The 14,801-nt window shown below is 34.7% G+C and overlaps 1 protein-coding gene across 3 annotated transcripts in view; it reads right to left on the reverse strand.

Annotated features, from left to right (window-relative positions):
• LOC149786049 (protein still life, isoform SIF type 1-like) overlaps window positions 1-14,801 on the reverse strand; it is a 405,626-nt gene that overhangs the window by 242,091 nt on the left and 148,734 nt on the right. For all 3 annotated transcript variants that reach the window (XM_089976333.1, XM_089976334.1, XM_089976332.1), the window contains one exon: window positions 6,396-6,577. In XM_089976333.1, the coding sequence (XP_089832459.1) occupies window positions 6,396-6,577 (182 nt within the window). The remainder of the gene's footprint in view (window positions 1-6,395; window positions 6,578-14,801) is intronic.

A 14,801-nucleotide genomic window follows, 5' to 3' on the forward strand; every position in this document is an offset into this window, starting at 1 on the left:
ATTTGTCTGATACTGATTGTGTTCTACTTCAACAATGCATTTGTCTATACTGATCGTGTTCTACTTCAACAATGCATTTGTCTGATACTGATTGTGTTCTACTTCAACAATGCATTTGTCTGATACTGATCATCTTCTACTTTAACAATGCATTTGTCTGATACTGATTGTGTTCTACTTCAACAATGCATTTGTCTATACTGATTGTGTTCTACTTCAACAATGCATTTGTCTGATACTGATCATGTTCTACTTCAACAATGCATTTGTCTGATACTGATTGTGTTCTACTTCAACAATGCATTTGTCTGATACTGATCATGTTCTACTTCAACAATGCATTTGTCTATACTGATTGTGTTCTGCTTCAACAATGCATTTGTCTATACTGATTGTGTTCTGCTTCAACAATGCATTTGTCTATACTGATTGTGTTCTGCTTCAACAATGCATTTGTCTATACTGATTGTGTTCTACTTCAACAATGCATTTGTCTGATACTGATCATGTTCTACTTCAACAATGCATTTGTCTATACTGATCATGTTCTACTTCAACAATGCATTTGTCTGATACTGATTGTGTTCTGCTTCAACAATGCATTTGTCTATACTGATTGTGTTCTGCTTCAACAATGCATTTGTCTATACTGATTGTGTTCTGCTTCAACAATGCATTTGTCTATACTGATTGTGTTCTACTTCAACAATGCATTTGTCTGATACTGATTGTGTTCTGCTTCAACAATGCATTTGTCTATACTGATTGTGTTCTGCTTCAACAATGCATTTGTCTATACTGATTGTGTTCTACTTCAACAATGCATTTGTCTATACTGATTGTGTTCTACTTCAACAATGCATTTGTCTATACTGATTGTGTTCTGCTTCAACAATGCATTTGTCTATACTGATTGTGTTCTACTTCAACAATGCATTTGTCTGATACTGATCATGTTCTACTTCAACAATGCATTTGTCTGATACTGATTGTGTTCTACTTCAACAATGCATTTGTCTATACTGATCGTGTTCTACTTCAACAATGCATTTGTCTGATACTGATTGTGTTCTACTTCAACAATGCATTTGTCTGATACTGATCATCTTCTACTTTAACAATGCATTTGTCTGATACTGATTGTGTTCTACTTCAACAATGCATTTGTCTATACTGATTGTGTTCTACTTCAACAATGCATTTGTCTGATACTGATCATGTTCTACTTCAACAATGCATTTGTCTGATACTGATTGTGTTCTACTTCAACAATGCATTTGTCTATACTGATCGTGTTCTACTTCAACAATGCATTTGTCTGATACTGATCATGTTCTACTTCAACAATGCATTTGTCTGATACTGATCATGTTCTACTTCAACAATGCATTTGTCTGATACTGATCATCTTCTACTTTAACAATGCATTTGTCTGATACTGATCATGTTCTACTTCAATAATGCATTTGTCTGGTACTGATCGCATTCTACTTCAACAATGCATTTGTATGATACATACATTGTTGCGTCTTCTGCAAACATACCTACATTTGAATATTCCACAATGTAAGGGAGGTCACTAACAAAAAAACAAAACAAAAAAACCCCCAGAAGTAGCCCTAAAACAAATCTTTGAAGTACACCAAAATTTGACAATCTGTACTTCAGACTGAATGCTAAAAACAGATACTTGAATTGGACTGGTCAAATTGGACAAAAACCAATTTATTATAGTATCATCAAATCTGTCCGATTTTAATTTAGCTAACATCATGTCAACAAGATCGTGATCCAGCTTAAAATCTAAAAATATCATGCCAGTTTGATTGTTCTATCAATCTCCTTTAGCCATGCATCAATCATTATTGTAAAAGCTGTTTGACATGAGTTTCCTTTCAAAAAGCTGACTGCTCTTATGAAAAGGAAAAAATGTGAAGAAGTAACGATGTATCTTTGTTCTGGTGTTTTTCAAAGACTATCAGTGGTGTTGGAAGGATTTAAATATACCCATATTTCCCAGGTCAAATTTTTATCAACTTGTATAGATAGGCCTGACATTGGTATTTTATTACTGATAAGGAAAAATATCTGTGTTAATCCTTATATCAATAAGGTAGGTAAGTGATCTTGCAATGATAAGTACATATAACCATTTTAATCATTCTTGGCCATACATCAGAACCTGACGATTTTGTGAGATTTATTTACTGTGTGTATCATAAACATCACTGTCATTAACATTTTGGACAGTAAAACAAATAGAAAAAGAACTATCTTGTTTACTGAGTCAAGAATGTTGTCTGTATGCATATTTTTATGGTGTACTGTCTCCCCTCTTTTTCTGCCACACTTGTAAAGTAATTGTTAAGATCTGTACTACCTATTCTGATTCAGGCTGTCTTATTTTCACTATGTAGATAACACTGAGCTGAATTAAGTTTTAACTTTTGTAAAAAAAAGGTCCAATTTGTGAAGTGTTTAGGTTTTCCTTTATAGCTGATTGGTAGTACTAATTTTAGTATTATTTATTTTGCCTTTTTTTTATTTAAAAAAAACTGACCATGTCTAGAAGTTGCAAAATCTATCTCTATTGTGTCTCACTTCATTACTTTCAGGGGTTAACCATTTTAGCTTAACCTGGCTTTTGGTTCTTTTAATTTTGGTTGTAACATATTTATCTGGAACTTGTGTAAATATTTCACACAATGAATCCACAGCAACATTAACATCACCTAAATTTTGAGCTTCATGAAATGGGATTGAGATAAGTCATATAAAAACTCATTCTGATTAAACTTTGACAGTGACAACCAAAATATCTTGCTTACATGCTAAGAAAGCCTCCCTGAATAAAATTGTTGTGGGAAATGTTGGTACTAGATAATATCAGGTTGACCATCCATACCTGCTTATAATTTGAGCCCAAATGCAAACTACACAGATTCAGATTTGCTGTCACATAATGCACCACAAACAACACTGACTCTGATCTGCAGGCACATAATGCTATGGCAGATCAGGATCCTTGTTGTTTGCAGTTTGACAGGACTTATAAATGAGTTAACATGGTACTATAATTTGGAAGAAAAACTTAATGCTTGCTTATATGCAGGATATTTTAGAAATCATCTGTAATGACAAATAATTTCATTGTTTCATCTACAGCATCAAGAGCAGATGTATTACCATATGTATCTGCTTATAAGTTGGGTTTGGCTGAAAACAACATAGCTCCCAATCTGCTATCACATATTGCACCACTAGATCAGGGTCTATGTTGTTTACTCTACTGATTACTCCTAACAAACTGCATGGACACAGATATGCTGGCACATTATGTGATGGTGCATCTGAGTCTATGCAAACTGATCTAACTAAAAGTGAGTATATATGGTAGGTACAGCACATGAAACAGTCGTACAATAGACACACATAAGACTGCTTAATTCTGAGGTTAATGGACAAATGCAGTTATATAGAGGTTTAAAAGATAACCAATACAAGAGAAGGAAATCAGAAATTTTGTCCTTTAGGAACAGGTGACTTTATAAGGTGTCTGCTACATGAGGTTTTGTTGTAATTAGGTAGAGGTATCAAGATATCCTGCTTACATATTAAGTAGACCTCAATCCTCCATTTACCCACAATGCACAAACCCCATATGCATGCTAACTGTTAGTCCTCCCCCCCCACCATAATTTTATACTTTTTAAAAATGTATGCTTTATCACTGCAGATCAGGTAAAGTCTAAGGCTCCCCCAATACAATTTTAGTTTAGAAAAATTTAAAATTGTTTTACAATGACATGAAACATTACTTAAGTATTTACAATATGAAGCATGCATACCAACTTTCATTTCATTACTACGGATATTTTATGAAATTGTGTTGTTTTTTTCTTCTTTAAAACACAAAATTAGCAAATGAGTTTTAAACAAATTGGAAACATTGTTAAATTAGCCTTACAATCAAACCAGGTTGTTTACATATTCTTAAAAATAAGCTGACTAAAGTTCAATTGTCCATCATTCTTACATCCTTTTTATCAAAAGTTGTCTTTGTCCAACAAGTTCAAAAATGTGTATAAAAAAGAAAACTAAGGACAAAGTTCTCAGAACCTACTTGGAACCTTCTCAAGGGATCTAAATACATTATTTAATTTGGTCTGGCTTGATGCCATGGTTTTAGAAATATCTTGATTATAATTGAAGAGAAAACAAGTTTGCAGAAACGGATTAAAAATCTAATCAGGTTACAAATGTATATATACAAATTAAGCCATTGAAAGATTTTCAGACCACCTCAAGAGTTTTGGTTAATTATGAAAACAATTTTGTTCCTGAAAGGAAAGCCCAAAGGGTTTCAAAATAAGAAAACAAATGGAAAATTTGCTGAAATGGCCTGAAAGTCCAACCCGTTCTTATATTGCTAAAATGGTCAGAAGGTCTAATCAGTTTTTCTGTACACCAGTACAAATATGCCAACCATCTATACTCCCTTATAAGTCAAGTCCAACTGCAAACTGCACAGACCCAGATCTGCCATCACATTATGTGCTGGCAAATTTGAGTCTGTGCAGTCTGTAGAAGTAATCAGTAGAACAAACAACATAGACCCTGATCTGCAGGTGCATTAGTACCAAATTTCATATTTGCCTACCTCAAGTGATTTTTGATTAATCATCTTTACATGGTTTGTGTAAACAAAGTTTAAATACTGTTAATCTACATATTAATGTACCAAATAATGCATGCCTACTAAATCTAAAAATCTAACTTGTCCACCTCAAGTTATCTTTGCTTAATCACGCTTACAAGGAGAACTTGCAAAGTTTTGTCCCAAAAGCCCAAGTCCAAAAAGTTTAAAATTGTTTTAAAAAATAATTACAAATTAAAATCAAAGCCATCACAGTCTAATCATGTCTTGTATAAATATACCATTTTTGTGTAGCTTGACTTGTTTTATGGTGTTGAGTTTACAATGTAAGGGTGCCAGACATCAACAAAATCTGGGGTGGGGTGGGGTGGGGTGTAGATATAATTCCTTATTACACCAGTAAGGTCTATTACATTATTGAATTGTCAGTGTGTAATATGGCCAGACAGACATCAACACAATCAATGGGAATTGGGAATGAGTGGGGTGGGGTGGGGTGTAGATATAATTCTTATTAGACCAGTAAGGTCTATTACATTATTGGATTGTCAGTGTGTAATATAGCCAGAGAGACATCAACACAATCAATGGGAATTGGGAATGGGTGGGGTGGAGTGGGGGTGGGGTGGGGGTGGGGTGGGGTTGGGGTGGGGTGGGGTGTAGATATAATTTCTGACTGGACCAGTAACTAAGGTCTATTGTAGGGCTGGATTGTCATTGATGGATGTAGATATAATTTCCAACTGAACCAGTAACTAAGGGGTATCGTAAGCGTGGATTGTCAATGTGGGATGGAGATAAAATTTCTGAATGAACCAGTAACTAAGGTCTAGCTTAGGGCTGGACTGTCAATATGCGATGTAGATATAATTTCTGACTGAACCAATAACCATGATCTATTGTAGGGCTGGATTCTCGATATGGGATGTAAATATAATTTCTGACTGAAGCAGTAAACCAGTAACAAAGGTCTATCATAGGGCTGGATTGTCAATATTGGATGTAGATATAATTTCTGACTGAGCCAGAAGTTAAGGTCAATCACAAGGATGGATTGTCTATGTGCAGATATTGACTCTTTCTGAATCTGTTTAATATAATTACAACTGAGACAACAATATTGCTGCAATAAAATAAATGCATTACTAAGACCGACATCTCTTGGAATTACAAAACCGAGAAACTTTCCATAAAGATATATAGCAGGCAAAGACAGCAGAAAAAAATGCATGTATCATACAGTCAACATTTAATAAAATAAATTATGAACTGCACTGACCCATTTTGAAACATGCATGAAACATTCAAAACTTGTCTTGATAGCTTTGCTTATATTAACTGAATGCACCACAAACAAACATGATCTGTGCTTATGATCAATACGCAGGCATCTTTCTACTATGTGCTTCAAAGTTAAACTTCTTTGCATAATTTGAACACATTAAAAGTTTTCCAAATGTGTTTTTGTTGATTTGTTGGCATAAAATACACAAATATGCTGCTTATCTAGCATATAAATTTAAGCTGAGTTTTAAGTCTCTAAACCGTCTTCATTAAAAAATAAGTATGCTCCACTATATATTAGTATATCACAACTGATCCAGACTCCAATCTATACTAACAATGCCTCTCCTACCCACCACCAGCCACACTGAGGATTTTCAAATATTTAGCAAGACGCTAGTGTACTACTTTCACAGTAGTATCCATGTACTTTACAACTTATAACAAATCTTACCTGGTTGTATAACTTTGACATCAAAAATCTTTTCCACGTGTCTGTTATAGGCTGTAATCTGGAAGACAGTTTTTGGATTGTCTTCAATGCATGTGATGTTGATTGGGACCACATCTTCGGACAGCCGGGCCCACTGCATGTATTCTCCATCACCATGCACTTGGAAAATCTCAGCCCATAATCTGCAATAAAATAACTAAATCTTAGTTGGCTACTTTATATAGCATACTGACCCCATATTTGTAAGATATTTCAACTCTTGTAATGTTCTGATGGATAACTCCATGCTTATTTTGATGCCAGCCTATTCAATATTATTAAGAATGGCATACAATTTTAGTTTGGATTGTCTGTGAATGAACAGCTTCTCTTTGAGCTGAGTTTGAGGGGTTCTTTAATTTAATGTTTGGTTGACCTATTTTTTAAGTTTATGTGTAATGACCAATTTATTTTGGAATAGATAATTCTGTAAATGTCTCAAATAGCCATTAAATCAGAATTAAAAATCTTGTTGTGTCTGAATTTTTGGCAAAATAAAATCATCAATTTCAGGGCAGCATTGAATAGTTGAAATACATACCAGTTGCTACAATACTGATACTGTTTGCTCAAGAGAATTTGGTCCTATCATGCATGTAGGTACAGTACATCCTAAAAGAGTTAAGTCTTTTGCTGGGAACTCTCCACTTTGGAGGTACTTTGAGTATATGTTTGCAGTGAATAAAGAAAATGCAAGAATAATATCTATGATTGATTTAACTTGACAAGTTAATTTGTAACAAAACTTTGGAAATGCATAGTTTCCATCATTAAAAAAATATCAAGAAGTCCTAAGCATGCATAGTTTCCCCCATAAGTTATTTTGGTTATTGAGAAATAATGTGTGCTCAGAGCAATGAAAAATTTTCATTATTGAGTTTTGACCAGAAAGTGGGGTGTGAACTTTTTATGGTACATGTAGGTATTGTATTGAATAAGGTAGGTTATTACTGGAAACAAAAGATGGAACCAGCAAGTAAACCATCTGTTGTCCATAGCATGTGAACCAAGCTGTTATCTGGGGTGAAAGAACCAGGCTATTATCTAGGGCTAGTGAACCAGACTTTTATCCAAGGCTACTGAACCATGCTGTTATCCAGGGCTAGTTAACCAGGCTGTTGTCCAATGTCTAGCACTAGCAAATAAGGTATAACAGTACCAATTGAACAGACCCAAGTGGGCGGAGCTTCAGGTGTAGGGAACATTGTATTCAGAAATAAACAACAAAACTAGCTGTGATTGGTGCATTATGTAAGAGTTATACTTTCATGAGGCTTAAAAAAGTTGCATTTCTTGGCAACATGAGATTATGTTAATTCATATCTAGATCATATTTTGTATTTTTTAAGATTTTTTAAAAATGTGGTACACATGGCTGAAAATGTGTATGTTGTGACTAGATAACTTTACCCCTGTCTAGTTCCAGTAGAGTTTCTTAAATGCAATGGAGTACCTGGTTTTGTCCTTGTCAAATTGACAGTCTAACATTGTTCTCTATGACAATGTGTGACATGCCTGCTGAGGTAGGATAGTAGGTATATTTATTTCACAAAACATTAGCATTGAGGTATATGGAAAAACAATTGGTACCATGATACCATAAAGCTGTTATTCATGGTTACTGATCCATTCTGTTATCCTGGACTTATAAACCAGGCTGTATCCGGGGCTAACAAACCATGCTGTTTTCCAAGGCTTGTAAACAAAGCTGTTGTCCACTGCTAGTGAACCAGGTTACTGAAATTGGCTGTCTACAGGTGTATATATATACAGTGCAAAATAGGCTATACACGTTGGCCAGTATAACTGGTGGAGGAAAAACAGAGTATGAACCATCTACCCATGGAAATCTACTGGCAAGCCTTCACACATACCAACATTGGCTGAGCTTGAGACTTGAACCCACACAGACAATGGTGATATCACTGTGATTGGTACAGATGAATGCTTTAGACTGCTTTGAAACCTGGGGCCCATTATTAGCTTAAGCATATAAGCACGGCACACACAACTCATTCAGCATGTTCAATATATCATGTATACCAGTAATTTCTTATTAATGTTTCCCATATACTGTACTTAAAAAATTCCCCAACATTTCAAATGGTGAATAATTTTTCTTTGCCTAATGTTTCAGTTCAGTGTAAACTCGTCATCAATATATTGTTTTCATCCTATTGAGATAATGTTAGATACATTCTATAAATTATTCGAACAGATCAGGGGGGTACGGTGCATTTTTCTTGGAGCATGCCCCATACCACCTGCACACTGATACAATATGTAACCCATTCAAGAAGTTTGGAAGTCATCAGGCACACTCAGTTTTGCAGGAATTTGTGACATAATGGTATAATGTAGATTTGTATAAGCTTCTATTGAAAGGGAAATTGTGTTTGTGTCTTAAAGCAATTAAATGCATTCTGATTGGAGAATAACAACAAAATCAGGCCAGTTAAATAACTAATATAAATGCATGTCATGTGAAAAAGGAGTGTCTAAATAAGGGTTCCTTTCAGAATCTCTTTGCATGGTTTCAGATGTACCATAAGCCCTTGAATCTATTACTGTAATCAAGACATGTACACAGTAATACCACAGTATTAGATGTCCTTAAGGAAAATTTCTGATCTTTCTGAGAAATGCACTCTCTGACTGAGATAACAGGTTGAATCAAGTGCAACTTTCAGTCATGATTTTTATTTCCAGCATGCCACACATGAAAGTGCCAAGCACACATATTCTCTGATCAAATATAAATATAGTAGACTGCAATTTACATTACAGGATAAAAACAGGCATGAATAAAGACAACCACCATGACCCAGAGTGGGGTAAAAAGAACCATTTGTACCCTTTCCAATCTTTCTGAAGCATTTTTGTACATGTAATGCAATAAACAGGATGCAATTCAGGCTTGTTTCCTCCTATATTATGGACATTAGAAACTAAAGAGAAAACACAATGGATTAGATCAATGTTTTTCTTCCATCTTGAAAATAAAATGACTGCCACAAAAGAGTAGATGAATATAGCATAGTAAAAATAAAATCCATGAGAAAACAGTACAAAGTGAAACCAGTATGAACATGACTCAGATGGCAATCTTGTTTTTTTAAATGTATCATGAACAAAGGTCTATGAGGGCCTGTTGCTTATCTGACTTGCATAGCTTAACTGCAGGCTATTTAGTAATATCATGTCAATTTTATGAATAGTCTGATAAAACACTTTTCAAAGATAAAGACATTATTAATAAACAAAATTTCTTGCTTATAACTTTACTCATACCTGATCTTAATGTAGTAATCGTTTTACCAAGTTTTATTAAAACTGTTTATGTACTGTATATACTTGTTTACAAGTCCATTTAAACTGCAAGCAACAAAGATCCTGATCTGCTATAGCATAATCTGCTATAGCATAATGCACCTGCAGATCAGGGTCTATCTTGTTTATTCTACTAATTACTCCTAACAAATTGCACAGACACAGATCTGTCAGCACATGATGTGATGGTAAATCTGGGTCTGTGCAGTTTGCAGTTGGACTCTTCTTATAAGTGAGTACATATGGTAGTCTCCAGAGCAGAAGCGTAGCTATGATATTTTGCGCCCTGGGACAAACTATAAAATTGGCGCCCCAGCCCCCTTCCCGTTTAATCACATTTTTGAATATTACCCTTGTTTACTTATTATAATGTAACGTTGTAAGCTTCATTTTGGCGCCCCTGTACTTTGGCGCCCAGGGACATATGTACCCCCCTGCCCCCCCCAGCTACGCCTCTGCTCCAGAGCTAGAGAGCTAACAAGAATGTAAGATCATTACATTAATAAACACTGATTTCACTGTGGTAACTGAAGCTCTGCCCATTGCATCCAAGACAATAATGATGTGGGTGTGTTTACCAAGTTGGAGTAAGATCCAACTGAAATCCAGTCCTCATAGTGGTAGCAAGCTCAGCCAATCTGATACAAGATTACCTCATTAATATGCATAGATCTTGCACATAATCAAACTCATCCAATGATTTAATAATGTAAGACTAAGCTCTGCCAATCATACCAATCAAAACTAGATTTCGATTATAATCATATTCAACTGAATCTTGATGATATAAGCCTTTGTAATGAGTTTCATCAAAATATTATAAAAAATACAGTCTCAAGTGTGGAACAAACTTGACTAGTCAGATGGAAAATCACCTGATAAATTTCCATAAGTGCCACACAAAACAAAACCCACCCAAAATGTTAATGGTATTAGCTCATTTACCAAGTTATATTAAAATCATGTCAAAAATGCTGTTAAAATTCTGACAAGAAATACTTTGTGGTCACTGAAGCAATCACAAGCTCAGCTTGAAGATGACTTCTTTACTATTGATCTCATTAATATTTTTATTTTTCCAAGATCTTGATGAGTTCAGCCTACATACTGAGTTTGATCAAAATCAGATGAGAAATACATTCTTTAGTGTGGTAATAAGCTCAGCCAATCAGATACAAGATCACTTCAGTAATAGGCCTGGCTCTAGCATAGCATCAAAAAAGCAGGACAGCTTGATCACAGAAGTGTATATTCCAAGCCTGATCAAAATTGGATCAGAAATATTGCTTTCAGAGTGGTAAACAAGTTCAGCCAGTCAGATACAATATCACCTCATTAATACACATGGATCTCTCAATATCAAACTTGTCCAAGATCTTGATAATATAAGCCCATATACCAAGTTTAATCAACACTGGACCTGGCCTCCAGAATGGTAACATACAATTGCTGATAAACAGGTCAAAGTGCTAGGTCATGCCATATGGTCATGACTTGCTAATCCAAAATTGACTTATTAAATCTTGATGTTATAGGTAAACTAAACATAGTCCTACAATGTAAGACATTATAATATGGGGGTGGGAAGAATGTCTTACTGTCCCAAATATTTTAAATTTCTGAAGGTTTGTTCCAACCACATCACATTTTGGACACTGCTGCACAGCTTAAGCTGCGTTAATCATAATATACCATTATGCCATTTTCTTGACAGAGTTTTCTTTAAAAAATGAGTGTACCTAATTGATGCATGTGTATCTAATGAGTGTATCTAATTTCCATATGTGTATCTAACAAGAATATCTAGTTGCTACATGTGTATCTAATAAGTGTATATAATTGCCATACATGTATCTAATGAGTGTAGCTCATGGCCATATGTGTATTGAATGGCTGTATGTGTATCTAATGAGTGTATCTAATGGTTGTATGTGTATCTAATGAGTATATCTAATGGCTATAAGTGTATCTAGTGAGTGTATCTAATGGCTGTATGTGCATCTAATGAGTGTATCTTATGACTGTATGTGTATCTAATGAGTGTTTCTAATGGCTTTATGTGTATCTAATTATATCTAATGCCCATATGTATTACATGGAATTGCCATATGTATGAATTAAGTGTATCTAGTTGCCATATGTGTATCTAATGAGTGTATCTAATAGCCATATGTGTATCTAATGGTCATATGTGTATCTAATGAGTGTATTTATTGGCAGTATGTGTATCTAATAGCTATATGTGTATCTAATGGTCATATGTGTGTCTTATGAGTGTATTTATTGTCAGTATGTGTATCTAATAGCTATATGTGTATCTAATGGTCATATGTGTGTCTTATGAGTGTATTTATTGGCAGTATGTGTATCTAATAGCTATATGTGTATCTAATGGTCATATGTGTGTCTTATGAGTGTATTTATTGGCAGTATGTGTATCTAATAGCTATATGTGTATCTAATGGTCATATGTGTATCTAATGAGTGTATCTAATAGCCATATGTGTATCTAATGGTCATATGTGTATCTAATGAGTGTATTTATTGGCAGTATGTGTATCTAATAGCTATATGTGTATCTAATGGTCATATGTGTGTCTTATGAGTGTATTTATTGGCAGTATGTGTATCTAATAGCTATATGTGTATCTAATGGTCATATGTGTGTCTTATGAGTGTATTTATTGGCAGTATGTGTATCTAATAGCTAAATGTGTATCTAATGGTCATATGTGTGTCTTATGAGTGTATTTATTGGCAGTATGTGTATCTAATAGCTATATGTGTATCTAATGGTCATATGTGTATCTAATGAGTGTATTTATTGGCAGTATGTGTATCTAATAGCTATATGTGTATCTAATGGTCATATGTGTGTCTTATGAGTGTATTTATTGGCAGTATGTGTATCTAACAGCTATATGTGTATCTAATGGTCATATGTGTATCTAATGAGTGTATTTATTGGCAGTATGTGTATCTAATAGCTATATGTGTATCTAATGGTCATATGTGTGTCTTATGAGTGTATTTATTGGCAGTATGTGTATCTAATAGCTATATGTGTATCTAATGGTCATATGTGTATCTAATGAGTGTATTTATTGGCAGTATGTGTATCTAATAGCTATATGTGTATCTAATGGTCATATGTGTATCTTATGAGTGTATTTATCGGTTGTATGTGCATCGAATGATCATAGGACCGCTCTAAGTGGCCTAGTGGTTAGAGCATCTACCTTGGATGCAGGAGCTTGTGGGTTTGAACCCAGGCCAAGTCATACCAAAGACTTATAAATTTATTAATGTTAGACTATCTTGTGACTTTCTTAGCTATTACTGTTTAATAATTAAAGCTATGTATACTTTTGTGGATTAGATGATTCAGGCTTGTATTGTTCTTGAAATTGCTGTGAGGCATGTACACCTTCCCTAATTACCTCGCAGAAATATCAATAATCAATTAGGAAGCACAGTTAGCCACTCCAAGCTGTAGACTCGATGAGTTCATGTTAAGTATAATATCTCAGAAGTAGCTAGATTGCAACTATTTTGAATGGCATCAAGCTGTTTAGTACAAAATAGTATTTTAAATTTATGACATAGGTATGGGGCTTGCATTTGCACAGTATCACTTTGCACCAAAATGACCTTTGGACATGAAAAATGCATGTGTGAATTTGGGTTGGAGTGCATAGTCAGCTCAAATGAATGGTAACATTTTATTCTAATTTAATATAGCTGTTAAAATATATGGACCTTTCTGGCATCACAATTCTACTGTGCTTATTATGAAGCTGAGATAAGGCAGGTTGATGCAGTATCAAGTTTAGGCATAAAAACTGCCCTGTGCCACTTAATTAGATCTGCAGTCAAAGGGTGGTAATCAATGATGAAACTGATACTCTCTCCATATGAGTTATCTTTCTTTTTAACTCAATTATTGCTTGTATTGGCAAATTGGCATCATCTTGGTCTTTTATGAATGTATGAAAGCATGGTCATTTGTGCTTTTTAGCATCTGAAGCCACACTGAAAGTGTCATAAGATTCTTTAGGATTCAAGATAACTGAAGAAGGTCATGTATCCTTTCTTTCCTTTTCTTGGGCAACTACAGTTTGGTACTGTCATAGCTCCATAGTGGATGGCTAGGTATATTCTGTTCCAGGTGAAGGCACTAGTATCACTGTTGCTTTTTGTCATGATAGTGGCAAGTCACCACTTTCTGAAATTTTATTTTAAGTGTTTAGTATTTTATTGAGAGCTGTATCAGAAAGTGTTTCAGAAGTTGACAGTGAATACCATCCGGTCCCATTGAAATGTCATGGATTAGTACTGGATATATTCTAGTCCTGCTGAAATGTCATGGATTAATACTGGATATCAAATTGTTCTGTTCAAATGTCTGGTCCTGCTGAAATGTCATGGATTAATACTGGATAGCAAATGGTCCTTCTGTAATGTCATGGATTAAAACTGGATATCATCTGATCCTGCTGAAATGTCATGGATTAATACTGGACGGCATCTGGTCCTGCTGAAATGTCATGGATTAATACTGGATAGCAAATGGTCCTTCTGTAATGGATTAAAACTGGATATCATCTGATCCTGCTGAAATGTCATGGATTAATACTGGACATCATCTGGTCCTGCTAAAATGTCATGGATTAATACTGGACATCATCTGGTCCTGCTGAAATGTCATGGATTAATACTGGATAGCAAATGATCCTTCTGTAATGTCATAGATTAAAACTGGATATCATCTGATCCTGCTGAAATGTCATGGATTAATACTGGACATCATCTGGTCCTGCTGAAATGTCATGGGTCAAGAGAGTCTTGTAACTCTGAGAGTGAAAGGCTTATTGTATTCTTCAGCATTACATATTTTGAATTTCCAGGAGACGCTTTTTCAGGTTTTTGACAGTCGAAGTTTTCAGAACAGCCCACAAGGGAAGAGATTTTGGAGAATTTTTTGGCTAAAGTGGTTTACATTTCATGTAGGGTATTGAGCAAATGTTATCAGATTTT

The sequence above is a fragment of the Sinohyriopsis cumingii genome, chromosome 12 (assembly GCF_028554795.1).
Source record: "Sinohyriopsis cumingii isolate HCF-2022 chromosome 12, ASM2855479v2, whole genome shotgun sequence".
In the NCBI taxonomy this organism is placed as follows: domain Eukaryota; kingdom Metazoa; phylum Mollusca; class Bivalvia; order Unionida; family Unionidae; genus Sinohyriopsis; species Sinohyriopsis cumingii.